This window comes from Pterocles gutturalis, unplaced genomic scaffold (assembly GCF_000699245.1).
Source record: "Pterocles gutturalis isolate BGI_N339 unplaced genomic scaffold, ASM69924v1 scaffold10095, whole genome shotgun sequence".
Lineage (NCBI taxonomy): Eukaryota > Metazoa > Chordata > Aves > Pterocliformes > Pteroclidae > Pterocles > Pterocles gutturalis.
Window position 1 is genome coordinate 2918 of NW_010143431.1, and position 27530 is coordinate 30447.

At 38.9% G+C, this 27530-nt stretch overlaps 1 protein-coding gene across 1 annotated transcript in view; it reads right to left on the reverse strand.

The window, feature by feature from the left end:
• LOC104469979 (cadherin-12-like) overlaps positions 1 to 27530 on the reverse strand; it is a gene marked incomplete at its 3' end in the record, with an annotated part of 62701 nt that overhangs the window by 2291 nt on the left and 32880 nt on the right. Inside the window, exons 4-5 of the mRNA XM_010084736.1 lie at positions 27234 to 27421; positions 17821 to 18074 (exon numbers count right to left, since the gene is read on the reverse strand). Coding sequence (XP_010083038.1) covers positions 17821 to 18074; positions 27234 to 27421 — 442 coding nt within the window. The remainder of the gene's footprint in view (positions 1 to 17820; positions 18075 to 27233; positions 27422 to 27530) is intronic.

Below are 27530 nucleotides of genomic sequence, written 5' to 3' on the forward strand. Positions count from 1 at the left end.
GGCAGAATTCCTCTTGGCTTCAGTGGAAGTGGGATCTGTGTGAACTGAACAGTTTGATAAAAATAGATCTGTAACAATTCTTCCAAATTCACTGTCTTTGCCTGCAGTAACATTGTGGAAACTATTATGCCAGCATCCCTTCCTTTTGTCTCCATGTACTCTGCATATATGGTAAAATCAGGGGGGGAACAGCCAGTCATTTCAGCTTCTCTCAACCTAAGAAGCTACATATTTGATTAGACTACAGAGGGAAGAGGAGTAGGAGGAAGTATTGGAAAAGTATTGCCTAAAGCATATATATTTAAAAGAAAAACTGCAAACAAGCAGCAATTCTTCCTCCTTTAATTGGCTGTCCATGTGCAGCACCCATGAAAACATATCTGGCAGAAGATCCTCTTATACACAGCTCTTCTGGACATAGCATTGCTCCCAGATACTTCACTGAGTCTCTGAGCCTTAGTAAAAGAGTGAAGGGACCCCATCTGGCTGCTTTTCAAATGGGAGTTTTTCGAATATCTCAAAGGGAGGTAACTTTTGGGGAAGGCCCTAAAAGAAATGTAGGTTCCTTTTACAGCCCAGAATTACTCTTTCATACAGTCTGATGCTCAATGTGAGAATCTTTGTGAGCAGCAAAGCAAAAAAGTTAGTCTCTTTCTAAGGCCAATAGCATTGCCTAAGCCCTGTCTTTTTTCTTGGATAAAATGCTTTCAAGAAGAGAAGAAATGGGAAAAGGGTCTCCAACCAGAAAAATCAGTAACTTTCCAGAGATAAACCCAGGTATCTGGGACATAAAGCCTGACAGTTTTCGTTAGATTGTGACACAAGGACAAACACTATTGAAATACTGGTATTAGGACAGCTGTCTAGATCTTCTAGTCATGGTCTAGCAATTTGAAGCAATTGAAGTTGGTTTGTTTGACTGCTCAGCGCCCCTGCAAGAGAGATCATGGATAACTCCACTAATCCCAAGAGGCAGCTCTCTCTTTGAAAAGTTAGGGAGAACTGGCACAGCCTTACTTGTTGACCTAGGACACAGCAGTATTATTCTTCAGAAGCACCTGAACAGGCCTGCCTGGCAGGTTTGAGTACCAAGACATTGATATATGTTCATATTCACTGATGGGGAAGAAACTTTGAACTATAGGTCTCCCTGATTTATACTTCCTAGCATAGGATTGTATTCCAGATTATATTATTGAAGTTGGGGGAGGATAAATGTGGGAGAATAAGTGTGGAAGGATATACATTTGCTAACACTGTTTGGGTCTTTCCAAGAATAGCTGTATTTGTACATCAAGTAGGATAGAAGAAATAGAATGGAAATATTTGGTTTACAGAATAATAAGAGTCAAGTCTGAAGGACTCTCACCCAAGAGTGGTCACAAAGACACACACTGCCCTCTTAGGAGTTCCAAGAATTATTTGCATTCATCTTGGCTAAACAGTGAGGCTGTGTGTAGCTCATGGGGTCTCAGAGAGTACTTTCCTGAAGAGGGCTCATCTTCTTTTGAAGAGCAGAGGACAATGAGGAAGACTGTGTCGACTCTAGCTGCAGCACAGAAGATAGCAGAGTGCTTGATGAAGCACTGTTGAATGCATGAGTGACAGCAGGTCACCCTTGTGAGGATAACAAGAACTCTGAGCCAATCAAGCAGACAACTGTAGTTACCTCAGACTGTTATACCATGAATAAAAGAACTAGACAGCTGTCCTACTGCTGCTATGGAAACATGCATGACAACATGCTCAGGAGGGATGGGAGGTGGCAGGAGGCTAAGAAGGCTGTGGAACTCAGGACTTGGATTGTGGTTTTTCGTCTCAGGAATGTGGAGGGGAAGACTTCCCCTGCCTAGCAGGGATGACTTTGGGAACAGCGGTGTCCATTCTCAACAAAAGTTTGCAAGCCTTGCCAAAGTCTTTCTTTGTTGTTCTGTCTTGATAGTGAGAGCAATGGTGACACAATGCAACAGAGGAATCATGTAACAAGTTATACCATGCAACAACTTCAAACATACTACTATCTTTTTTTTTTCTTTTTTTTTTTTTTCAGTTGATGCTTCAACACAATATAGAGTATGCATTTGTGTGCCCATGAACTGGCCCTCAGTGGAGATTTCACCAGCTGTTCCCAAATTTGCAGAGGAAAGCGTATTGTGGCTTGGACTAAGCTCAAAAAGGGGAACTTAGGAGAAAGTTACAAGGTCCTTTATGAGGTAGTAGACATTTTTTTCTGTTTTCCAAAGTTCAGCTGAGTATTCTAGTCTTGCTAGTATTACCTTGATAATGAATAACCCATTCATTAATAATCTGTCTCTTTTGACAGGGTTTTACTGCCTCTAAAGAAGGACAGTTGCAAAGTACTGGCCTAAGTATTTTGTTCTATGCATTTGAAGAACGTAGGGACACCTCCTTTTGAGGAGGTCGTGGTTGCTGGGGTTTTTCTAGTGATGGAAGCACTCTTAGGTCTTATTTTGAAGAGGAGGTCATAAATGTAGAGAAAGTAAAAGTAACAGAGAATCAAGAGGTAACAGAAAAATGTACCAAGTGCACAATACTGGCACAGTGAAAGCTAGGTCATACTGAGGTCTAAGTGCTCTCTCATGCATTCTAGCCCAGAGGCACCCTGAGCTGGAAATTCATTTATCCTGGGTGTATTTATCCTTGCTTGTGCTCACATGTAGCTGTCAGCTACACCCATCCATACTGAAAAGCAATATCCAGGTCTTGGGCAAGCTCTTTGACATCATTTTAGACTGGAAAGTCTCAGAGACTAATTACAGGAGCAGAGTTGCAGTACCTTGCCCATATACATCCATACCTCCTACAAAGAACACAAGCAGGAACAGTCTTGCGTAGCTCTGCCATACCACTGCCTATGAGATGGATGAGGGGACTTACGAATCTGGAGAATAAATACTTGTCCAGAAAGTCTTCTTTCTGATACTGAACCTGAAAGATTAATAGATGGAGCACTTGGTAACATGACTAAACTCTGACCATCTGAAATGGAATATGCAATTCTTAAAACTTGTTAATGATGTTACAGCCATGCCATTCAAGCCAGGAAATGAGCAAGGTAAGACAGAGATAAGTGTGTGTATTTTAGAGGAAGAGAAGATTGCTTTAAAGCTAGACTGGAAGGATCAAGGTCAAATGCCACAGAAGTAAAACTCTAAAGGACTTTTAGTTAAAGAGGGCTAAAACACAGATGATAGGTATGATGCAGTGATGGTGAACATGAGAAGAGCTCTGACCTGCCCAAGCTGCTGAAAGGAACAGTGAAGAAAGGATGCTGTCTACACCCTTTGTCACTGTATAGTAAGCAGGGAAGGGAAGCATGGATCCCTAGAGATGCTGTTAGCATACAGCAAATCATCTGAAGGAGTAAAGTACATTATTCAACTGGAATTGGCATGAAAATGGAAAGGAATCATCCAATTCAGTGAGCAGTAACACATTTAACATTTAATTACTGGCTTTCCCTTTTATTTTACTGTTCCACAAATAGCGTACAGTAATTGCAACCAGCCTTCTGAAAGAATAAGAAAAAAAAAAAAAAAAGAAAAAAGTGAGAGGGAGACATTCCTTTAATTTTTATATTTGATATGGAATTGTCCATCATTTGTGCCACTCATCAGCACAAATATTCTTGTCAGTATTTCAGCTTCTATTGTGAAATTGTACCTTAAGCAGACATCTAAGAATCAGACACGGTGAATCTAAGAAAACCCAAATCACAGCTTTTCTGTGTACACTCTGAATAATTTGGCTGCCAATCCCAGTTTAGAAAGCATTTTATTACTCCAACTACAGCTTGTCAAACCCGTGCACTGGAATGAAGCATTTTGGATGTAAGAAAATTCCTGATGCGATGTGATAAAGAATCATTTCTAAGAGAAACTATGCTTTCAACTATGCTTTTCCAACCCACAATTTCTTCCAACTTCAAGCATGCGCTTAATGCCTTTCCCTGTAACTGAACTGTATTGGGAAGAGGAAAGATCCTTCCTTTCACTTTCTGTAGTTTCTTAACTGGCTGGGATCTTATGAAGTTTAATTCCACTGAAGATGCTCTTCTGTTGGGTCACCAGTCCCTTCTGATCTTCCCCAAGCACCGCATCCTTGCCCAGCCACTCTGGAAAGCACCTGTGGCTGATCAGTGGTGGGAGCAGGAGGTGCCTGCAGCTCTCGGGTGGGCTGAGGCACCTCTGAGAGTGCTTGTGCCACCCTGCAGACATCTGAGGAGATGGTCATGGTGCAGGTCTCGATTTAGGCAACTCAGTCAGCTGGGGTAAAGGCAACTTTCTCAGTCCAGGCTGAAACGTTGGTGTATTCCAGTGCTTGAATCTGGTTTGTTCAGTATTACCTACTTAAGAGTTTTCAGTTTGACAGCTGTGAGAGAATTGCTGCTGAAAGTAGTTCTGTTGATAAGGAGCAAATGAGCAATATGTATGAAATGTTAATATATTCAAATTAGCTACTCTCAACTGTGAATCATAAATTATTAAGGGAATTAAGGAATTTACAGAAACACAGACCTTTTCCGCTTTGAGGGGAAAGGCCACAGGAAGAAATGGGAACAACAACAAGAAGACAAAGGTAATGCTGATCTTCAAAGGGAGAAAGGATAACTGTCCTGGTAATTTTTCTCCTGTAACTGAAGGTTACATTTTGTATCACATAAAATATCAGACCTGCAGGCCAAGATCCTCAGAGATAGATAAGTGACTGACTTCAGAAGATTTGGAATTAAGTGATTCCTCTTCTTATTATTAAATTACTTGGTGCCTCATTGCAAGGAGTATCCTTGAGTTAAAAAAGGCAGTGGCAATATGAGCTCAGCACAACCGGAAATCAGGCATTTGAAGGCTTCTGATCGTTGTGCCTTCAATACAGAATGACATTTCCTCAAAAACTCCTGTTGATTTTTTTAGTCTGGGAGCAACAAATAGCCTGGTTGATAGACTTGCTTTATAAAAATATCTCAACTTGTTTCAACTTGCACTTTGCTGATGTAAAGCACGTTCCTTGCTCCAGTACCTAGTCAGATAGAACATTATTTTTGCGAGAAAAAGTTGTGAAGAAAAGTGAGGGATGAAATAAAAATTTGCTGTAATGTAATAGATCACTCTTTGTGTATGTGACCTCAAATTGTTTAAACTGAGTTCACTTAAAGTTTTATTTAAATATTGAACTGCAGGTAAGTAAAATTCAGAGTTCATCCCAACTTGGGACCATTAAATGCCACCCATCCTATCAGAAATAATAGATGAGAACCTAACAAAATTAGAAACATAAATGAAAGATAATAAGATTCAGTAGGGAACTGCGATCAGTTAGGATTTTTTGTAATTCCAATACATATATAATTAAATAGATTAAAGAAACATGTAAAGCAGGAGTTGCAAAAGGATTGAGGCACTGGAAGAATACAAATGAGACTTCAGATGTGATTTGACTACCTGAAAGTCCAAAGGACTTTTCAGGAGTAGAATAATAATGTGCCATGGCTGGAAATTAATAGATCTCTGCACAAAACTAGACATTGAGAAAATGACACCTCTACAACAGAATTTGTCCTGGGCACTACATCACTTGATAGATATCAACAAATTGGAGGGAGTTTACATAAAAACAAGGAAAACTGTCTTGGGTCTAGGCATTCTAGGTTATAAGCAAAGATTAAAAGAACTAAAATAGGTTTAGCTTGGATAAGAGATGACAAAAGGGCGATATGATAACAGTTTACAGATAGCTGAAGGGCTTAAACACTGAGAAAGGAAAGGTATTATTTTGTTTGGCACAGAGAAGCAGAGCAGCAAAATTAAGAAAGGGGAAAAGTTATGTTATGCAGCAAAATCTTTCTGGCAGTGATGTATAGTATGCTGCACACAAGAAGAATGATATGAGTTCTGTCACTTGGTACCACAAAACTAAGCTGGGTAAAATAATGGAGACTGTGCAGAAAGGGAAAATTCTAGAAAGATGGCCTGAATAATTTTATTAGTCCCTGTAATGCTAAATTCTAATACATAACAGGAAAGAGTACTATCATGATAATCATACTCAGTTACAAACCTGCTCTACGGTGCAATTCCAAGTATTTTAATATAACCATAAAAGTTGGGGTTTTTTTACAATTACAGTTATTAAAAAGTAGGGAAACATAAAAATCACTACTGCAATGAGAAACAAGAAATTCAGACTTCAAGTCAAGCCTAAAAGAGATTAAAATGTTAGACAACTTAATGTGTTGAAGCACACAAACAACTTTTTGTTCTCCAAAATCCCACCCTGCCACTGAAGTTTTCTTCCTGCAGCTCTTTAGATGAGTGTTATCATTGTGTAAAACTCAAAAAAATTGGATCACTATATGTACATATATTCCTATTTGAAGCACTAAGTTCTTTATTACCCTGCTGTCCTTTGCTCTTCTCAAATTTAAGTGCTGAACTCTTCTGCCGATTACTGGAAGTATCTTCCATTCCAGTTAAGACTGAGGAGTGATTCCCACAAATTTGCTAAAGGTGCAATAAAGATTTTTTAAAGTGAGTCCCCTGTAGACCATGCATGCTCAGAGAAGCCATTAAATTCAAACAAGTATAACTAGACGTAAGAAACATTTTCTTTTCTTGTGTTAAATGACGCAATCATCTGAGTTATCTGCTTTTAAGGTTACAGAAGACAGTTAGATTTCCAAAGTCTTCCTCAGGGCTACAGCACTTGAATCAGTATTAAGCTACTTTAGTTTCTTTTTCATACCTTAATTTGATTTAAGGATTGCCCTTATGAGTCTTGTGACTTTCTATTAACTTAAAAATGCTGTCTCACAAGGTTTTACAAGAGCAGCAATGGTAAATATCCTTTTTTCTCCTCTGTGCAGCATGATAATATGAAGCAAGGTGAAACGCACCACTTGCCTGACAGTAGTAGACAATAGTTTTTGCATATCGTTCATGTTCTGTGTTCATACAACCACAGGGTTCCTTCTCATTTTTTATATGCCCTTTACACTGTACAATCCAGAAACTCTTGTGCTGTATGCATACAAAGTATTATGTAGACAAAAAAATGTTAGATATATCTAATAAAATAAAAATACTTTTTGTTGAATGAAGCTCTGTTACTATCAAACAGGTTTTTAAAAATAAATGTATTAATATAATGTAAAGAAATAGGACCTCTCTTGTGCAGAATTCCTGGTTTTAATACCCTAGGTTTAATACTGTGATATTTTGCTTAGAGGAATTAAGTCCAGTCAAACTTATCTACTGTCACATAAAAACATAATCTGATATATTCATAGTAAGTTAGTAGAAAACTCTAATGCTAATAACAGTAAAATATTTGAAGTTTCGATGTAAATTGTTCCTAACAAAAAAAAAAAAAAAAAAAAAGTAAAGGACATGGTAATGTTTGAAAGTGGCAGCTGCTGTTCTGCTAGGTTGTATTTTCTTGTTTATATGTTTAAATAATTTATTAAGCCATCTCCCTTAATGGGAGCAGAAGCTTTCTGTACCTGTACTGCATATCTTCAGAACACTGCTGAGGCGTTAGAGGTCAAACCAAAGGAAACCCTGCCTGGTCTGCTGTCAGATCTTCTCCTTTGCGTAGTCCTGTGGATACCAGCTGGATCCCAGAAGAACCCTACCCATGCAGATACATAATAATCTCAGCACTTAACTGATTTTTTTTTTTTCCAGGGGGATACTAGGAATGAAGAAAAAATCCCAACAAACAAGCAAAAAACCTCAACAAACAAAAACCAGACTCTAGCTGAAATGTGAAAAGGAATCAGCACTGCCATTCTCTTCTAACTACTGCCATGAAATCTTAACATCTTTCCTAAGTGCCCAGCCAGACAGAGCCACAGGAGGACTTCTGACGCTGTTCCAGTTTAAGTGGTTATCTCTTCCCCTCACTTCCCTCCCCGCTTCCAATCTGCATTAGTCCTACAGTTCTCCCAAATGTGATTTTCTTTTAAAGTTAAATGGGCCAGTTTGTCAAGAAGTAGTTTGTTTTCAGTTGTTTTCTAACCTAACCTAACCTGTTTCACAAATTGGGTTCACGGGCAGTTGCACTTGCAGAACTGGTGTCAATAACCCTCTCATGGGTGGTGCTTTGAAATGAGCCTCTCAAGGTTGCATATTCAGATACAACCAAAAAATGAGCAGGCAATGTAGTTGGTCTAACTTGCTCTAAGTGCATTTGCTGCCATGCAATAACACAAAAACAACACGGTGAACTTAGGTAGAAAGGTCACTGCTTTGTTCACAGGCAGCAAAAACTAGAGATGGCCGTGCCAGCAATGCCATGTAAGTGGCATAATTGTATTTCATATTAGCACATCACACTTGCCACACCTAAAAATAAACACACTCCCCAATTTACTGATATATTAAAATATTTCTGACAGCTTTACCATGACTTTCTTTGATCATTCTAATCAAAATGCCGTATTTATTTATGATTTTGTAGAGAATTTTGAAGGTACTTAGCACTGATGTAATGCTGTTGTAACAATCCAAGCAGAGTGTTTTTGAACATCCTACTGAAGCAATGTATCTAGTCTTTCAGTGGAAGGATAGCTTTGTATTTGTTAATATATTTTGGCTTAAAAAGCAGAGAATTTTTGGATTTTTTTGACAGAAGCTCAAGTAAGTTGTGGTACTCGTCTGTCCCCTTTTCCAAAGGAGTTCAGCAGTATAATTTCTCAAACTAATATGCTGTGAGCTGTACTCCAGCCTCCCCAGAATGACTCTTGTCTATACAGCACCCAGGTAGTGATGCTTTAGAGGACAGATGGAATTGCCACACTTTGGGAGAAGGAACAAACACTTCTTGTCATAATGTCATGTGCCTATCATCTTCATATCTTTCATATAACACATGATCTTCCACATGAAAAAACAGCACAGTCTGAGTCTTCTGCACACTACATGACCAGGTTCACAGTCCTATATGCATGGCTGCATACTTTTGCGTTTTTAATCAGGAGGGTGAAGGAATAGTGATTTTAGCAGTCAGTAGCTTACCTGATCTGGAATGAGTGATATCAGTGCAAAGAAATTATCCCTTACTCCTTTATACAAAATCAACCATAATGCAGAATTCATTGGCAGGGAAGCAGTGGCTGCAGACGGTCAGACTTCAATGGGGGGGTCAGAGCCAAGTGTGGGAAGCTGTTAAACTTTTCATAAACCTTATAAATCTTACATGAGAATTTTAGTAAAACACGCTAGGCAATACAGGAAATAAAACGTGCTGCAGTTCAGTTATCAGCCCTTTCAAACTGCCAGTTCTACCTGTCTACAAATTCCTACACTTCCTCCCCCCTCTCCCTTTAAAGGTTTTGTTCATTTACTTATCAAACCCTTCAGTCAGCTCCATTGTCTGCTCTGCGCTTCTCATTGCCAGCTGAGTATCTTATCAAAAGCCGTTGTCATTTGCAAAATGCATTGTTTTTATTCAGTTTTAAGTAATTTTTCCTGCCTCATTGAGCAGCCAGAACTGCAAGACAGGCAGAGGGAAAGCTTTGTCCTGTAGTTTAATTAAGTCTCAGTTGTTTGGACTGTGAGCAGCAGCAGAAGGCACGCTGAATTGATCCCCCTCACTCCAGGCTTGGCAGTCAACGTTGCAATGGTGGGAAAGCAGTAGAGCACTTCCTCTACCAGCACCACAAATTATAGGCCCTGAACACCCTTTCACCCCGATTTTGAAAGGTGAACATTTACCCTCTGCACTGTTTTCAATGGTCTGTTCTTTCCACCTTCATCCTGCCCACAGCATGAGGGACCCACCACCTGCATCCACCGAGACACCCGGGCGCTGGAGGATGCATCTCACACTTGGTGAAGAGGAGCAGGGCTCCTGCTTTGCTGGTTTTAGGCGGGGAAAAGGAGTGCAGGGATGGGTGTCTGGATGTGCATTGGTATTGCTATCACAGGGCAGAGTGAGCACAGAAAGACAGGGAGTAAATGAGTCTGACGGGACCTCCCCAACCCTTAAGAAAGCTGAGAAGGGGAAAAGAGACGTGATGACTTCATCAGACATTCAGCCTCAGTAGGAGTTGAAACGTTATTTTGTACTTCGGTGTATGTGACCTAAACACCACAGGATAAGACAGAGATGCTTCCTGGGCCTCTGATCCCATGCCTGACCTGAAATGCTTTATCTTCTGATAAAGTGCTAAGGCAGTCAGTAGCATAGCTGCTATAGAGGAGAGCAGGCCTACTGGCATAAATCCAACAGGAAAAATCTTTGGTTGCTTGGTTTTTGCATCATGTCAATATTAGCTCTGTTCTATATCTTTTGGATAGTAAAATCCAAACAAATCTCTCATATTTTTCCCCGGGAAAAAAAAGTTTAACTAAAATGCTGATGCTGAGACAATCAAAGAAAAAGCAAATAACAGCAATCATGCTGACTCTAGAGAAAACTACAGCACCCAGTAGAGGATTTATCTCTTACTTATATCCTCAGCTGGGACTCACTTGGATTGTCAGCTGGATCTGCAAGAGGAAACACACAGTGAAGTCAGGAATCGGAGGCTGCATTTTTGCTTTGAAGCTGGTTTGGTGAAGTGGTCATAAAGTAAGAGATTATTCAGGACAACTGTGACACTGCAGGAGCTTCTGCATTTTCCTTTTTCGTTTCTCCTCCCCAATCCTCTGCACGTATAAAGAAACTCAGAATCTGCAGAGATCAATATAAGTATGAAGTCACGTTTTCAAAGGTTTTACGAATTTCATGAAGGCCTCAGGCACAAGTTGCTGGATAAGAACCTCCTTGGTCCCCCTTGCACGCTGGTGGTCTGACCTGGGCCAGGTCATGTCCCATCATTTGCCTCTGAAATCAGTTCTCTCCTCCTGCCTGAGCTGGAATTTCTGCACTGTGTTTCCTCCACAGTATTTTCAGATTTACTGCCTGAAGTAATCTGTTATTATAAACTTGTAGAATTATTTACATGGATGCTGACAGCAGTCTTTTTAATTATTTTCTTTCGTGTTTGCACATACTGAACCTCATCGTTGTACGTACATTATCTTTGCTTCTTTTTCACATCCAGCCGTCTTAGATGAACCTGTGCCATTATCTGCCACACTCTCTGTTCCACCTTAGAAAAGATGGAAGTCACAGATCAAAGATGGGTTGAGGTTGGAAAGGACCTTCAGAGGCCATCTTGTCCAAACCCCCTGGTTAAAATAGTTATTCTTTTGTAACGAAATGTAAAATCTTTAATTAAAAATGTTGGGAAGCTTAATTTTATACTAGGAAGATGGTTTCAGGTTTGACTTTGTGTACCACTGTGCAGAATAACCAACTAACATGCTTCCCTGTAGCAGTTAAGTTTTTCTTAGACCTTGGTTTTAGTCCTGACCTTTTGTAATTCTCTTCGTGTCAAGCCCTGAGAGGTTCACAGCTTGAGGTGATACGGCTGCAGCCATTAAACCTTGGTTTTAATCTCACAATTGCTTTCTAGAATGCTTGCGAAATCCATTGCTGAAGAAATTTGGTATAAGAGCCCTTGATCAAAAATCAGGAAGACTATTATTTGAGCTAAAGTAAAATTACAGTGTGTGCTTCTAGGATGTGAACTGGCTTTGTAAAATCACATCACCAGGTGGTACAAGTGCTGTGAAGTAAACTAGAACTATTATGGTCATATTGTTCCTTTCCCCTCACTCTGTCTTTGCTGTTCTCCATTAGTTTAAAAGCTTTCCCTGCCAAGTTGTTCTTTTCTGCCTTGGAGCTGAATGCACACTTCTTCATTTTCCGCATCCACTTCCCTCACAAACAGGTCATTCACTGAAAGCAGCAGTCTATAAACTTCTTGGATCTACACATATTTTTAGTTCTAAACTCCTGACTGACATTTTATAGCTTAATATGTTTGCATATGCCAACTGAAGATCACCTGTTGTTTTTGACAAGATTCAGTAAAGTGATGAATTACTGACTGCAAATAAAGGTCACTGGCTTCTCTCAGTTCTAAACTTTGTTTTCAGTTGCTTTTGACTTGCTGGACTTAGGAAATAATATTTCATGCTGCAAGTGCTTCCAGGAGTCAATCTAGGAAAATCTACGCATATCAAAATGAATCCTAGCAATCTTTTATTTGGGAAGGTCTGATTTCCCTCTAGCGCAGGCTTTCTGACTTGTACTCACCTTTGCTCCATGTTCCTGCCAGTCCTGCAAAAACCCTCACAGATCAAAAAGTCAGTCTGCATGTGCTCCAAAATGACAAAGGAGAGTTTTTCAGCTCAAGTCTCTAGCTGATCCCAGTGAAAATGCTGCAGTATCACAGAGGGCTAAAGAGCGCAAGTATGTTTACCTTCTCTGACAAAGAATGGTGTGTAATCTCTTCATCCTTAAATCTATAGATTTAAGATTAAGGTTAAAACAGAGCTGCACCTTTTTGTAGTGGCTACTTGTAGTAGCTCTAAGCTGATCACTGGAACCAAGATACCATAGTCCTTGAATTAATACAACACAGTTACTTGTCAACTGAGCCGTGGTAACTGTCTGCTTGCGTGCACCTAATCCATTGCAAAAGTGAAATAAAACATGTTAATTTAAACTGCCATGAAGGAGATTACCATAATAATTTGTTATACACATCTTGCTTCACGGTAAAGGTAAAGCAGAGAGATACTGTCAGTCGCTGTGACTCTGCTGAAGAGCAGGAATTCATCAAGCCGCAAGCAAACAGTTCCTTTTGAAAGACAGTTTATACACAGAATGGGAAGATTTTTCTGCCTTGTGTTTGAAGAGAAGCCACCCTTCCATTCAGCCCTTTAAAACCACACAGTTGCCGAGGAGGAAGCCAGCTCATTCAAACCTAGAGAACGGCAGAGCAGTACATGGGATCATATGGGGAGGAACCTACAGGAAGAGGATGATGGAGAGGATGATGAGATTGCCTGAGGTCATGAAGACAAAGTCTAGGAGCCAGACAAGAAAACAGAGGAAGAGTCAGATAGTTGTGGAGAAATAGGAGGAGGAAGTAGCAATTTGTTGCCCTATATCATTTCCAGCATGGCTGGAAGATAGGTAGATGAGGATGTGGTTGTGTATATGGTAGCTGCATACTCACTGAGCCAAAAGAGGCTGGAAATTAGGGAGGCTGGGGGGGAAAGGGCAGATATGTCGGGCAAATATACCCCTTGGGATATTTCAGAGAAAATTCAATTTCAATTTCAATTCAAATTCAATTTCTATAGTTCTAGAAAGAAGATCAAAGTAATTGGAATAAAGAGGAAAAAATACATTGAGCCACTGAGATCAAAAAAGACGTCTGTCATCAGCAGAAGAAAGGAAGGCAGTAGAGCAGGATGCCAATGAAACTAATGGGATGTGGTTCAGGATGAAAAAAACAGAAACCTGCTGTGGGAGAAAGAAAGATAGACGGTGAAATAGGAAACTGGTATTAGACTGCCAGAGCATAATAAGAAAACAGTGGGCTAGTAGGAGGACTGAAAAAGATGGCCAGGGATCTGCAGCAGGAACTGAGAGGTACTGGTGCAGGGATTTGAATTAGTTAGCCTGGATAAATTAGAACTTGGAACAGAGGTCTTAAAGTGGTTGAGGAGACTGGGACTTCAGTAAAAGGTAAGGGATGAAGTAGAGCTAAGACTGCGACAGAAACAGACAGGGTAACAGAGTAAGAAGTATGCAAAATTCACCACAGCGGGTAAAAAAGGAATCAGAATTCCTGAGTCTCCCCATCTTTTATCTGTGCAAAACCAATTGGAAAGCATTTTGTTGCTCTCCAGCGTGACACCATACACAGAGAAATAGCTATCTCTTAACCTGTTATCAAATGAGGAGGCTTGAGGTGCTGGAAACAGATGTCGCAGTCTTTCACTAGATGTCCCAGTCTTTCCAAGTATGTATGTAACTATACGATACATTTCGGTGTCACAGGATGAGATTTTTCTTTTTGAAGAAAAAGTAAGTTCAAAAAGTGTATGCACAAAAAAGTCATAAGAATTATGGGACTGAAAGGTCAAGCGCTTTCCTGTTACATGCGTTAACTTTAATTCATCTTGTTTGTGCTTGTGCCTTAAGATAAAGTATTCAAGGATTCAGGAAGAAACCTGATATTTGCATTTTCTTGATCTTTACATGACAAAGTATTGCACTGGGAAAACAGAACCTATCCCTAAAAGTTTCTGGACCACTGCAACCTAGTTCAGAAAACAAATAAGGCTTTTCCTTTGAAGTACATGCAGGGAATGCAGCCTTATCCCCAAGATAGTGAGGGTAAGACTGACCTGTGACTAGTACACATGACTTTTTTCTTTGATATCATGGTTTCACGACTCTGGACTTGGATAGGAAAATGCACAGTCCCCACAGCTTTCCTGCTTTGAGTCTTTCTTGCAGTTCATAAGGAAAAACTCCTGAGTCAAGCAGAGAAAATCTGAAGGGCAATGTTGTGGCACAGAATCTGAAACCCATTGTAATTGGAGTCATATATGAGATTCACATCAGGGGAAAAAATCCTTTCATGCTTTATGCCAGAAGATCATCTCCAAGGAAATCTGACAACTTCAAAGGTGGCAGTGCAAAGTTGTTGAACCTCCCACACACTGTTAAATAAAACTCACTATTCTAGGAAGTATTGCAGATAACTCAGTCTTGCCATCCATTTGCACTTTCTTGTTATTTAGACAGCTCTGCCTATAACAGTCATGTTGTATGGACACATCCAAAAGTGATTTTTAGGAAGATCTAAAATTCCTTGTACCAGAAGTACAAGGAACTTTAGTAAAAACATTTGCATGTTTACAAATCACATGCATCACAACACACTACAACACAGGTGCTTTTTTTTTTTTTTTCTCCCAGAGAGCTTGTAACTGTCATAAACTAGAGGAGTCTGAGAAGAACATGAGATCATTGCTCTTTTCAGAAGTGCTTTGGGATTTTTAATGGCCACAAAGCACATAGGACTTCATCTGAACATTCATGCTGAGCATTTCCTGCAGTGCTACGGATAAAATGAGAATAGACAGAATAGCTCTCCTAGACACATAAACTCCAGATTTAACACAGTTTGAAAATCAGGTGCACTGGGTTAATGTTCCAAAATAGCTTCAAAGCCAGTCAGTCTTGCGGGTATTGAATACCTGTGGCCTCTTTTCTCCTTGTGCTTAATTTCCTGTTTCTTACTGAATGTGCACTCTGTGCCATTTCATTTCGACATCTCTAACAAATATCCTCCCACAAAACAAACCTCTTAAATTTCCTGACTTGTCAAAGAACTTGATTCCAGTAACAGGAGAAAACAGAAAAATAATGTAAACCTCAACATCTTCAATAGATTCTAGCAAAATCTTTTTCTTTTTCTACCAGCTGAATCCAGTCTTCATTCTTAGCTGTTATCTCCCTCTTCCTGAAGTGTCTAGCATAACAGAGCTGAAGTTTTTGTCTGATAACATAGATTTAGTTGCTGTGACTAGTGCCGCTTCCTTTCATGTGAGCTGTTCTAGCCTGCTTTGTTCTCCAGAGTTCTGACTTCTGTTGCATCTAGTGCAGATTGGTCTTTTATTCCGGTCTCTATTGTTTGAGAGATTGTTGATTTTGTTGTTGTAGTGGGCATCTTAAAGGTCAAACTGCTCTAGGAAAACATTTCAGAGAAAATTAATGAATTTGTAGAGAAACTGTGCCACCCAACAAATTTTATGGGCTGTTACCTCATTAAGATCATTACTTGCTTCTGTATGTTTGTTTAGAGGGCATATTTGCTCAGAAGATGCTTGGGCCCCTTCTTTAAAAATATGATTAAATTGATGGAGCCATTCTTTACATCTACGAGATGATCTAGATTTTAAATGACTGAAAGAGCATAATTGGTTAAGATACATTAATATGTTGTAACCACATGCAACTCTTTCAAACTAATTTCTACTTTTCTAACTCTGGTCATGTCCTTTTTTTTTTTTCAGCTAGGGGATACAAAACTTATGGAATATTGAGCACTAATACACCAGTAAGTAACAATTGCCTATAATTTATTTTTCTGCTTGGACTAGTCAGCATTTGGACACAGGTAGGTTCTTCCAGAGTCCACTGAATTCAATGTGTGGCTTACTTTTGGGCAGCAATGGTCCCTCTGAGAAATCAGTAATACTGGGACATAGTTCATGTTTTTCCCTGGGCATGAACCATCTGAACTGGTTCATAAAAGTGACCCTGGGAGCACTTCTGTAGTTTGTTGGTGTAAGTGGGATCAGCAAGTAGAGCAGTGGGATTAAAATGCAACGGTATTTTATAATATTCCTGATCTTTTAACTGTATATGGGCATTTGGACACCCAAGTAAAGATTTCAGGGTTAAAAAAAGGTAGACATGGACACTTTAAAATGGCTTAGGATTCAATATTACACTGAGTGCAGTGTATGGAAAAACCATCGTGAGACAATGATCTTTCCTGTGTAGTTGCAAATGTAGGATCAGTAAGTAGAGCACTTGAGTCTCCTGGGTGGGTTTATGAAATAAAAAACTCTCACTGTGGAGTGGTTATACATTCAAATGATTCTGCTGTCATATGAAAAACTGCTCAACAATATGATTAAAGTCTTGCTATCTGGTTGCAAGAGAGTATGGTTTTCAACAGCATATTGACTTTAGTGGGGTTATTTTCATAGGCTACCACCAGAGAAAAAGGCTCTCACTTCAGTCTTTGTTAGTGTGGGTTTTGATCCTCTGTCAGGGAAGGAATGTGTCACAGATTCATGAACAAATTAATTTCTGCATTGGAAAAGAATGCAGAATGTATTTTTTAAAAATGTAGTGAAACAAACAACATTAGTAACAGTTTTAAGCAATAATTAACAGTAAATTGACAAAGCAGGAGCTAAAGAGACACTGCTGCATTTCATCTAGCATGTTTGTTGTACATTTTGAGACTATAAGTACCAAGTCAAAACACACATAGTTAATAAATATGGATTAAAAAGTCCAAATTAAGTTCATAGTCAAATATGCATGAATGTTTATGCACTTGGTAGATGCTAGTGGCATTTTCCTGTTCCATCATAGTTCCATTTGAAAAACATTAATATTTAAAGATTAATGACTTCCATTATATCTGCAATATTGCTCATGAAAGACTGGGAATAAAAAAATTTCCTGAAGTCAGGTAGGTCTCTGCACAAGAGCTTCCTTATTGGTACATGAGTCTGGTTCACTTTATAGTTTCTAATGTGGCTGGACATACATCAGCAAAATCAATATATTACTTTTGCATATTTTTTATTTTGGGAAAATAAGCTATACCCGTAAGCAAGCAGTTTTGCTGGCAGCGGTTTGCTTGTGCTGAAGTCTGCTGAACACAGCCATGTAGGCCAGCAATCGCGGCCCCACGGCCTTACCCAAGATAGATGTGGCAATTATTTACCAAAGTACTTGTTGTTTGCAAGTTTGGTGGTGCTCACTGTGACGTGTTGAGGTACGACACAGACGCAGCATGTACAACCTCCTTTTCACTACTGTACTTCAGAGCCACTTGTGTGGAAGCCACAGACATCAGGCAAAACGCTGTTTTTAGTTCTAATCTGAGCGCACCATCTCTGAAGTCATGTCAGTGCATGGTAACTTATATGATCTGTATGATAAGAAGCTGTCAGTATTTAATGTATTTAAACTCAAACTAGCATCTCTTTTCAATATTTTTCAGAGCATCAGGTATCTGTTACAGTGACACACTTGGAACATTTTATAACATCTTACTAAGCTCTTCACCACTAAATTTCACTGTCAGCAGCACTTTGGGTTGCCTGAGAGTTATCAAAGGAGAAAAAGTTTTCTTACCTAACGGAGCTGCTGCCAGCATCGAGGTCTTGTGCCGTCACTGCGCCTATAATGGTGCCCACAGGCGTATCCTCATAAACCTCCATTGTGTACACAGGCTTGCTGAAAACTGGAGGTTCATCCATGTCCAACACGTTTATCTTCACAGTGGCAGTATCTTTGAATGGGCCTACTGAGTGAAATCGATGGTCCAGATGGACATTGGAGGCCTCGACTTTAAAGGTGTATGCCTTTTTTGTTTCAAAGTCTAGTGGCTGTAGAAAGAACAAAAGCAAAACATTAGATTTAACTAAACTAATTTAACTAAACATTAGATTTAACTGCAAAACCATTTTGGTAGGATTAATCTGACATAATTTAAGATGTCTTCAGTGTAAATTTCAGCTCCTGAGCTAATCATCTAAGCTTCTTTTGCAATTCATCTCATGCTAAGGTGGTTTCTGAAATAGGCCAGATGAATCACACTCAGGAAATTACTGTTTCTCCACATCAAAAAAATCAGGATGACTGGCATGGATGTAAACAGTTACAGTGTAGATGTCTGAAGTTAAATGAGTGAGATTCATCTCTGGCAAATGAGCTGTGTGCAGATCAGCCAGAGATTTGCATTCACAACTCCCATGCACAGGCAATCAGCTGTCTCCACCTGATCCAGTTCCTTAAACAGAAGATTTCAATTTCTTTTAGTGGTGAAAGCTTTCAGAGGACCATGACAAGGATAGAAATTACCCCAAATGAAAACACTGATATATACCAACAGGACAACCCAAACTTCAGCTCTGGCTTGGAATGTGAATTCCAACTTGATCCGAACCAAGTTTTTCCTCTAAAATGTCTATCTTAGCAGTTAATTGCTATTCACGCTGTATATTTGAGCTGTACACATGTTGAAAAATGCAGACTTTGATTCTGCCTTATGATCCAAGGTGTGATCCATAAGGTCTTGAAGGCAGCATAGCAGCTTTTGTGTACCTATCTGGGTTTTTGATGGAAATGCATTTTGCCATGAGATTGTTTTGGTGTGGGTTTCTGTCAATGTACAGCAATTTAGTGGCTTGGTTTTAGAAAAGTGATTTCAAAAACCTTAATACAGTCTTATTTAGTTGAAAAGACACAGAAGCTTTATTTTCAGTTAAAGGGTTTAGCCGCATTGGCTTTCAGTTTGTTTTTAATGTTACTGACAAAGTCCTTTCCTGATGTTTGGGTAACACTGGCACCTAGTGGTTCCTCCCTACAATTGTCAAGTTGGAAATTTTCTGATGGGAAAGCATATGCTACCTGGAAAAGAGAGCAGGATCACAAGTGTATGAGCAAGAATATTTCAATGTCTGTAGTTTTTTTTTTTTTCCCCAGCCATCATTACCGTAGTGTTTCCAGTCATTTGTCACAGCAAGGATAGATTTAAATTCTGCCATTTTCTGTCCTTATCACAACACGACATAATTGACCAGATGACTGTCTGGTGGAAATTGAACTAGCTCCATTAAAATCAATTGAGTTACCTTGACTTACATTAGCTGAACAGCTAGCATAATGATTTGAGATCCTTATGAAAGACTTTATAATTTTAATAGAGTAGATGGTCAGTCTATTTTGAGCTGGTGATTTAAAATTAGCTATCCAAGTCTATACACCACAGAAATTATCAGGCTTGAAAGCCAAGTACTACTAACCAATCCACTACTACATGCAACCATCCTCCTACAAACTAACTTCCCAGTAAAAGCCAGTATGAATTTCACCTTCATGACTGGACTGACAGAAAGAAGAAGAAACTAAGGCTAAGAAGACACAGACAAAATAAAGTGTGGAAGATCATGTATGCCCCAGTAGTGAAGCCCTAAACTGTTGTCTTCATTACAGATGGACATGCTGCTTCATTATCCAAATTGTTGTCACACTTTCTTTTCAGTTTCTATACTACTCATATTCACTGTTACACATTGTCAAAAAAATTTCCCCCAAACAAGCAAAAGATCCCCCACAAAGTCTTTTCCAGTTGATTATACAAATTGGTAACACATTTTCGAAAAATATATTAAGGAGACAAAACCTGGAGTTTAAAGAACCAGTCTGGAGTGGAAAAACTCCAAGTATGAGGGTTAAGCTAGAGATAAATGATTAAGACAGAGAAAGTGGGAAATCTAAGCTCTTAATTAAGTAGTAATCCTAACTGATGTCTTGTATCTATCTCTCATATCTGCAAAATTGCGTTAGTACTGTTCGGCCTGGCTCCTGTGATGCACGAGAGTGTATTTGCAGATGCATGTGCTCATGGAAAGAGCCATAATCCCTGTGGTCCTTGCAGGCTGTCTTTCACTGAGTTACTCTTCAAAGCGGCAGTACTAGATCATGGTCTTGGGCAAATGCCCAGTCACAACTTTCATGATGTAAGGGGAACACAGTCCTTGTTTGGGATAAATATAATTAGAGCTTAAACAATATGCGGCCAATGCAAAGAAGCACAGACGGCACTCAAAGTAGGAAGACACCGTCTGAAAGTGCTGAGCCATCATCAGAGAAAGAAATCAGTGACAGACTCCCAGAAAACAGCAGAATTTATCTTTTTAATATAATTGAGGCTAAACATCTGAAACATCTGTGGACAGATGGAAGATGTTGCAAATAGTAAACCTAGGATTTAATTTCAAAAAGAAAAAGTTGTTGTACAATATATATCATTCAGCATTCAGTATTGCTGTAGCATAGTGTTTATGGGGTGTCCATGCTATGATCTCCTGATAAATTCTGGTCTTCCCAGTCTTGCATAGTTGAGCCATACAGATAGGTATTAACAGTCTCAAATGTTGGCATTTTTCTTATATGCCTGGAGTCTGCCTGAAAACAGAAGAATTGAATCTCTGCCTATCTCTCAGACAAAAGCTTTTGGATTTTTAGTTTCAAAAACTTTAAAATAGCATTTCTTCGTATTTCTTTTTTTAGTAGATACCACTAAAATCAGTGAAGGAAATGAGTGGTCCACACAATATTTTACCTGCAATTTTTTTAAAACACATTTTGCTGTTACATAATAAACATCTGACAGTGCTCACTGCTATTTTCATTTAAAATCTGGAATGCTGGTAAGGGTAGAAATATATCAGCATGTTTAAATCTTACAGAAAAAAACCCATAAGATTATCTAAACGTCTTCCAATTAATCAGATTTTAACGGAATGTCTTCATAGAAGTGTTATTTTATAAAGAAACAATAGAAATACTTATTCCTTCTATAAAAATAATTCTATTCAGAAAACTAAGCTTGAATAAGGCTTTTATGTTACAAAAGTTATGACTTTTTCCACAGCAAAGAGTATTTTTGCTAATATTAAGGCAATATCTTATTGACTGTGAACTATTTCTAATTCAACAATTAACTGTGAACTATTTCTAGCTCAATAATTAGAAGAATATTTCTGATTGATATTCCAAGTACCAGTGACAGAATATAGATTTATTTGGCTCCCCTACCCCTTCTTATCTGCCTTTTCCTATGTTGCGGTTACAAACTGCTCTATATAGTTGCATAGTAAAGTGCTATCAGCGTATACACAGCTGTGTGCAGCAAAGGCATTCTACAAATCCCAAAATCAAATAGCTCATACTGACAAATCACCTTATCTTGCAACTCTGGAAGTACCACGAACACTTATTTAATATGACTAGGACAGCACACAAACAGCTCTGTGTTAGCAATAAATATATTTTGAAATATTACTGTCTTCCATATTCAAGGTAGAAGAAATATTACTATATAGATGTATCTGTATCTAAATTTATATAGTACATAGAGAGAAAGAGAGAGAGAAAACTAAAGAACTGAAAGAAAAAAAAAAAAGAGCTGAAAGACATAATGAAAAGCATGGCAAAGGTGGGAAAAGAACTATCCTGTCAGTTTAACCTGCTTCACAAAGAGGTAGGACCACAAACTCCAGAAATTTCTGCTTTTTGTCCACACATAAGAGATACAACAGTATTGTTTGTGATACAGGCTTTCATGATCCACCCCTATAATGATGAAAAAGCTGTATTTCAGGATGAGACCATAAGCCCCAAGACTTACAGATAGCTATACACAGTAGCACTGGGTTGAGAGGAAGCGCATAATAACTTAGGCTTGTCTTCATACCAGCGTTGTGCAACTGTAGAACAACTCTGTGTTCTGTATGCCTGTCTCAAAACCTGGCAACACGTCCCCCTTGAAGATGGGTTGAACGTCCATATACTTTGTGAAATACTGCCATCAGACTATTTGCTGTGCATCGACACGTTTCAGTAACTGCACTTCTGCAATGGATTTTAAATAGCACAAGGAAATAGTTGGTATTATAGAATAGGTTGATTTATTAAAGCAAGCTCCAGAGCAACCAGGAACATTCATTAATTTCAGAGATGAGAGTGCACAGTAAAAAATGAGACCTGTAGGCCAAATCCCTGCTGTAGATTTGAACAAATCTGAAGTGAGTGTTTCAAGATTTGATGGGAAGTGGGCAAAATACATGTATATTCTTTATCTGGAGAAGGGAAGAAGCTGACCAATATCAAGCATTCAGCTGTTTGCTGCTCTCAAGCATCTCACCCATTCCTGCAGGTGCCTTTCACTGTTCCAGGAAAAAACAAACCCAATTGCTGTATCTGCCCACCTCCGAGACTGAAGATCTCCCCTTCCTCACTGTTCCTGCCATTTTTCTCAGTGGCTGCCATGGTCTTTATGATTGTATCTGCACCTGGGTCACCACTTTCTGTCTGTACTGAAGGACTTCATATAGCCTGCTGTCCCTTCTCTAAATGCAAAACCACAATTCCCACTCACACAAACTCATGAATTATGATTACAGGCAGACAATGCCTATGCACACACCTGCAGAGGATATTCCTTGCCTCTGGAGAATGAAGGGGTGGTGTGGGGTGAGCAGTCAGTACAGTCTTGCTAGTAAAGCAGGCAGTAGCAGTAATGCAATGCTGGCTGATGGATGTCAGGAACCTGCCTTATGCTCACCATTAAAGTGTACAGATGCTATCAGGCTGCTCTTACATTATAGCAACGTCCTGGCGCTACATACATGGGCTGTCCCATGCCAAGGCAACTCAGCTTAGTCAGCAGTCAAGCTTCTACCTGCTGACACCAATTAAAGGGTTTTTAAAAGTGGTCCCTGAGGATACAAGGAAGCATACACTCCAAGTACTTTCCTGCAGCTACAGGGTCTGTTCATAGTCCCCCCAGTTTCTGTTACTCTGTCATCACTAAAGTTACTGCTTTTCATCATGCAGTGCTGTGTCCTCCCTGACGTGCTGGGATTTAATGGATACAGCTTTGTCACCTGAGCAGTTAGCAGTGGTACACAGATTAGATTATAAAAAAATAAGATTAAGATATTCCCTGAGCTTCCACTGTCCCACATGGAGAAGCTCACCCAATGTAGTGCAGCAGTGCAGGATCATATCAGGTGAAGCTTAGAAACAGTTTTTTCCTGGGCTTTAATGACACTGCACAAATTAGGAGAGTAATGTCTGAGCCAGACCCGGTGCTTGAACCCTCCTCAATTTCTGAATTAGCTCCTGCTGAGCCAATTACAGGGCTTCTGCACACAATGGGCTTATCCTAAAAACTCATCCTTAGTTTATTAAACTTAGTGCCAACTGCTCAGTGAAGCTTGGATCTTTCTGTTTTCCTTTTCTGTTGGTTGTGATCATGAAAGATTTCTTATTAACTTCAGTAAATTAGGACCTTGCCTGGGACTGACATTTTCCCTCTGTACCTGGGAGCACTACTCCATGCCCCACCCAAGGCCACTATGCTTCAGTACAAAGGTCAGTAAATCAGGACCTTGCCTGGGACTGACATATTTTCCCTCTGTACCTGGGAGCACTACTCCATGCCCCACCCAAGGCCACTATGCTTCAGTACAAAGGAGGTGGTCCCTTCTGTCACCCTGCTTCTTGTAGCTTACACTCGCTGTAGTTTGCTGAAGCTTACAGGTAGGATGACAGATACTACATAACTATAAAACTCAATAAACACTGTATTAACTAGCACCAGACAAGGGAAGAAATTGGTAATTCTATTCTCAATATAGTAATATTTCTTACTCTTATAGAGAACTATACACAGCACTATCCTAAAGCCAGACATCTTCCCCTCTTTTTACTGATAGTGTTTTCCCTTTTTTTTTGAGAGAGCAGAAGCTATTATGGTACTAACCACACAGAGGTGCTAAGTGGCATTTGAATCATTTCTTTAGCAGAATATTAGAAAAGCTATTCCATTTTTAATATATGTAAATGGCACAAGAGTAGTAGTAATCAAGCTTATATTGGATCATAGCATGAAAATAAATTAGAAACCAAAACAGATGATTTAAGATGTGCACCTTGTCCAGCTGCAGCTGTTTGTGCCTACATAGTGTCCAAGAACCAGAGTGGCCTCTTGCCTCCATCACCGCACTTAAAATGCTGAAAAGAACGGTTTGGCTTGTGCAATTTTTTATTGCCAACTATATTTTTCCACCAAAAATAAGCGTAGTCCAGGAAGGCTTCATTTTCCTCAGTTTTGATATAGAAATATCTCCATGGTTTTTTTGCATAACAACAGAACAAAAAAGCATCTATGCAGTGACTGACAGTTTCTAGCTGCAAGAAATTTTTCAGGAAAAATAAAAGCAAATTTTATAAATTGTTTTGAAGTGGCTCAGTACTGAATTACTGCAGCATTTACAGCGTCAGAATATGCTACTATACAGAAAAATGTGCAAATCTGTTTTTAAAGCACATGGCACTTTTTATTAGTGGCTTTGGCTATTTATTATTTATAATTCATAAATGAAAATGTTGATCCTGTTCATTCACCACCTTTGATTTAAAGAAGGACTTATATACATACGTAAATATCTGCATAAACCCACAAGGTCAAGTCAGTGTGTTGAACACCATGCAATGTGAAATTGCTTCTGTGCAGGCAAATGAATAGTGCTGTTGCAGGCTTGTACAGTACCAGTAGCTTGAATTTTAATGTGTCTACAGAATTATGAATGTCCAGCACTTCTGAAAATCTGAACACTGCAACCCATGCAAGCGCATTTATACTATTACAAGCGTAGAGGATGTGAAAAGCCAACTGAGTCAGTGAACTCAGAAGAATCCAGATTGCTCTTGTTTAACCTGGGACCCAGCAAGGAACATAACTGGATGAGGTTTGGATGATTCCAAAATGTCTTAAAACACTTGGATCATGTACAGCTTACTGAGTGGGACCTTTTCCCTGAGAAAAGTTTAGTGAAGGGCAATATGTGTAGGGTCTGTGTAAAGGCATTCTTTGTTGGAGGACCTGCATGCTGTGTTTATTTTTTTTCCACACTCCTGCATAGAAAAAAGCTGGGATTCCCTGACCTTCACAGCCTGACACTGTCCCCAGGCTCACTGCGATGAAGATTTAGAAGAGAATAGGACTATATTTTTTCACCGTCCTGTTCAGTGACAGAGATCTATCATCTACATTAGGCAACGTCAACTGATGTTCTGCTGTTGTAAAAGTGCTCTAAAATTTCAGATATGCCACATTTTGTTAATGAAAAGACTAAATAAATGCAGTGAAATACAATGACCAACTCTAAAGTATCTGGATGTATAATTATTTGTGTCAATTTTTCTTTTTAAATAGTTGTTCAATTAGATATTATTTAATTCCCCATATAGCAGCCTCAGAAGTGGCCAGGTGTTTTGCCTGTGCTGATCCTAAGATAACTCTATCAGGCAAATTCATATGTGGATGCTCTTCATCAGTAACAAATATTATATGGATGCTGTTTCAATCTGCGTTGCCAATTTGAATGTTGTGCCTATACAGTCTAGTATATATACTTAAGCATAAGTATGGAAAATTTCCATTGCTGTGTATAAAACCAAGCAGCGCAGCTGAGGTTTAGGACTAATCCAGGAAGAACTAAATCCTATCAAAAATCTGCTCTTGATGCTCAAACATTTGTTTTTCAATGGTTCCCACTCATTGCCGTTTCCGACCGGCAGTGCATGTGGAGGGGAATGCAGCTGCGCAACCTGACAGTTCCAGATGGAGCTATTTTAGAGCCATCTGCATAGAGAGAAAAAGGTGATCAGAATGATTTTTTAAAATTAAACAAAGATTAAAAATTCACACACATTCAAACTTTCAGTCAGAAAAGAAAGGGGTGTGTGATGAGTGGTGTTTATGTCTCATTGACATGTAATTTCATATGGGTGTTGCAATTTCCATTTTTCCATTTTATGTCACTACAACTAGCTTGACTTGACATCACCTGGTCTTTTAGTGCACCCATAGACAATTTACTGTTTCCCAAGTCAAGAGGCTGAAGCCAGGAATATTGGTGTTAGGATTAATATAATGCAAATACACATCCATGGTCAGATTTGTGGGAAATTTAAGCATATAAATTCTAAGTTTTATTTGAACTAAAGTTTGTCTTTTCCTAAAGCTTGTCTTAATACACATATCCAGAACCCTTTCATTTCCAGACCCTTGTGAAGTGTTCAGCTCATTGGTGTGCTTATTTTACAAAAAATACACTTCCAAATATGAGCTGTCTATAAAACATAAGCTAGCCTTTTAAAATGAGCTGATGGTTCAGATTTTTTTTTCTAAACAAGTTGATTATTGGTGCACATATACATGCCTGGGCTCAGGAGACAACCGTTGTTTAAAATGTGACTGTCCCTATTTTGGCTCTCACCTGCTGAGAGCTGTAATCCCTACAGTGCAAATAATACTTGTGCTTTCCATTTTAAAAATTCATAAATTCAGTGATCTTTAATTTATTCTAGTACACTAAACCAACAGCTGAGATGCAGTGTGCTCCCTTATGTGAATATCTGATAACCAGGTATTCGGGACATCATTAGGAGACTGGAAGTAGGACATGTCATTTTGCAACTATTTGGGATTCCTCTACCCTAAATAAAAATTCTGTTCACCACAGTACTGTACAACAGTTTCATTACTACAATAACAAACTTAAAATGAAAATTTTCAAAATAAAATTCTTATAAGTGAAAATGAAATAAATTTTCCTGAAGCAAACATAAAATATAGCTCTTTCATTCCATACTGTGAACTGTAACATTATACATATGGTTTTACATGGAAAACTTCCCATAAAAGAGAAATTATAATTTCTAGACAGTGATAAGAATTACTTTTCTGCCACTAAAATGGATATTATTTGTGAAAAGTCATATCTGATTCTATATGAAATGAAACACTAAACTCCAATTTCTTTCAAGACTAAGATCACAACCACAGATTCTAATAAAGATACAAACTACTGTGTGTTACTTACCAGGTATAATTGCACAACATTTAATTCTCCTACCTAACTTCTCACTTGAGCTGTAGGTACACACAGCCCTTTGGTGTCACATACCTTTTTCAGTTTGATGACTCCTTCCTGGGTGTTCTCATCTGTTATGATGTCAAACAAGTTTCCACCATCTCCTGGAACGATGTTGTACTCAATTTCTGCATTTTTCCCAAAATCAGGGTCCACAGCTCTGATCCTTCCAATAGCAGAACCAACATGAGAGGACTCAGGTACTTTTAAATGGAAAATACCTGTGACAAAGTGGTAAATAGTAATTTTTGGGATTTATTGATAATTAGCATAGTATGCCTGATTAAAAATAGTGAGCCAGTGCAAAATAAACAGATTTAAATATTCCAA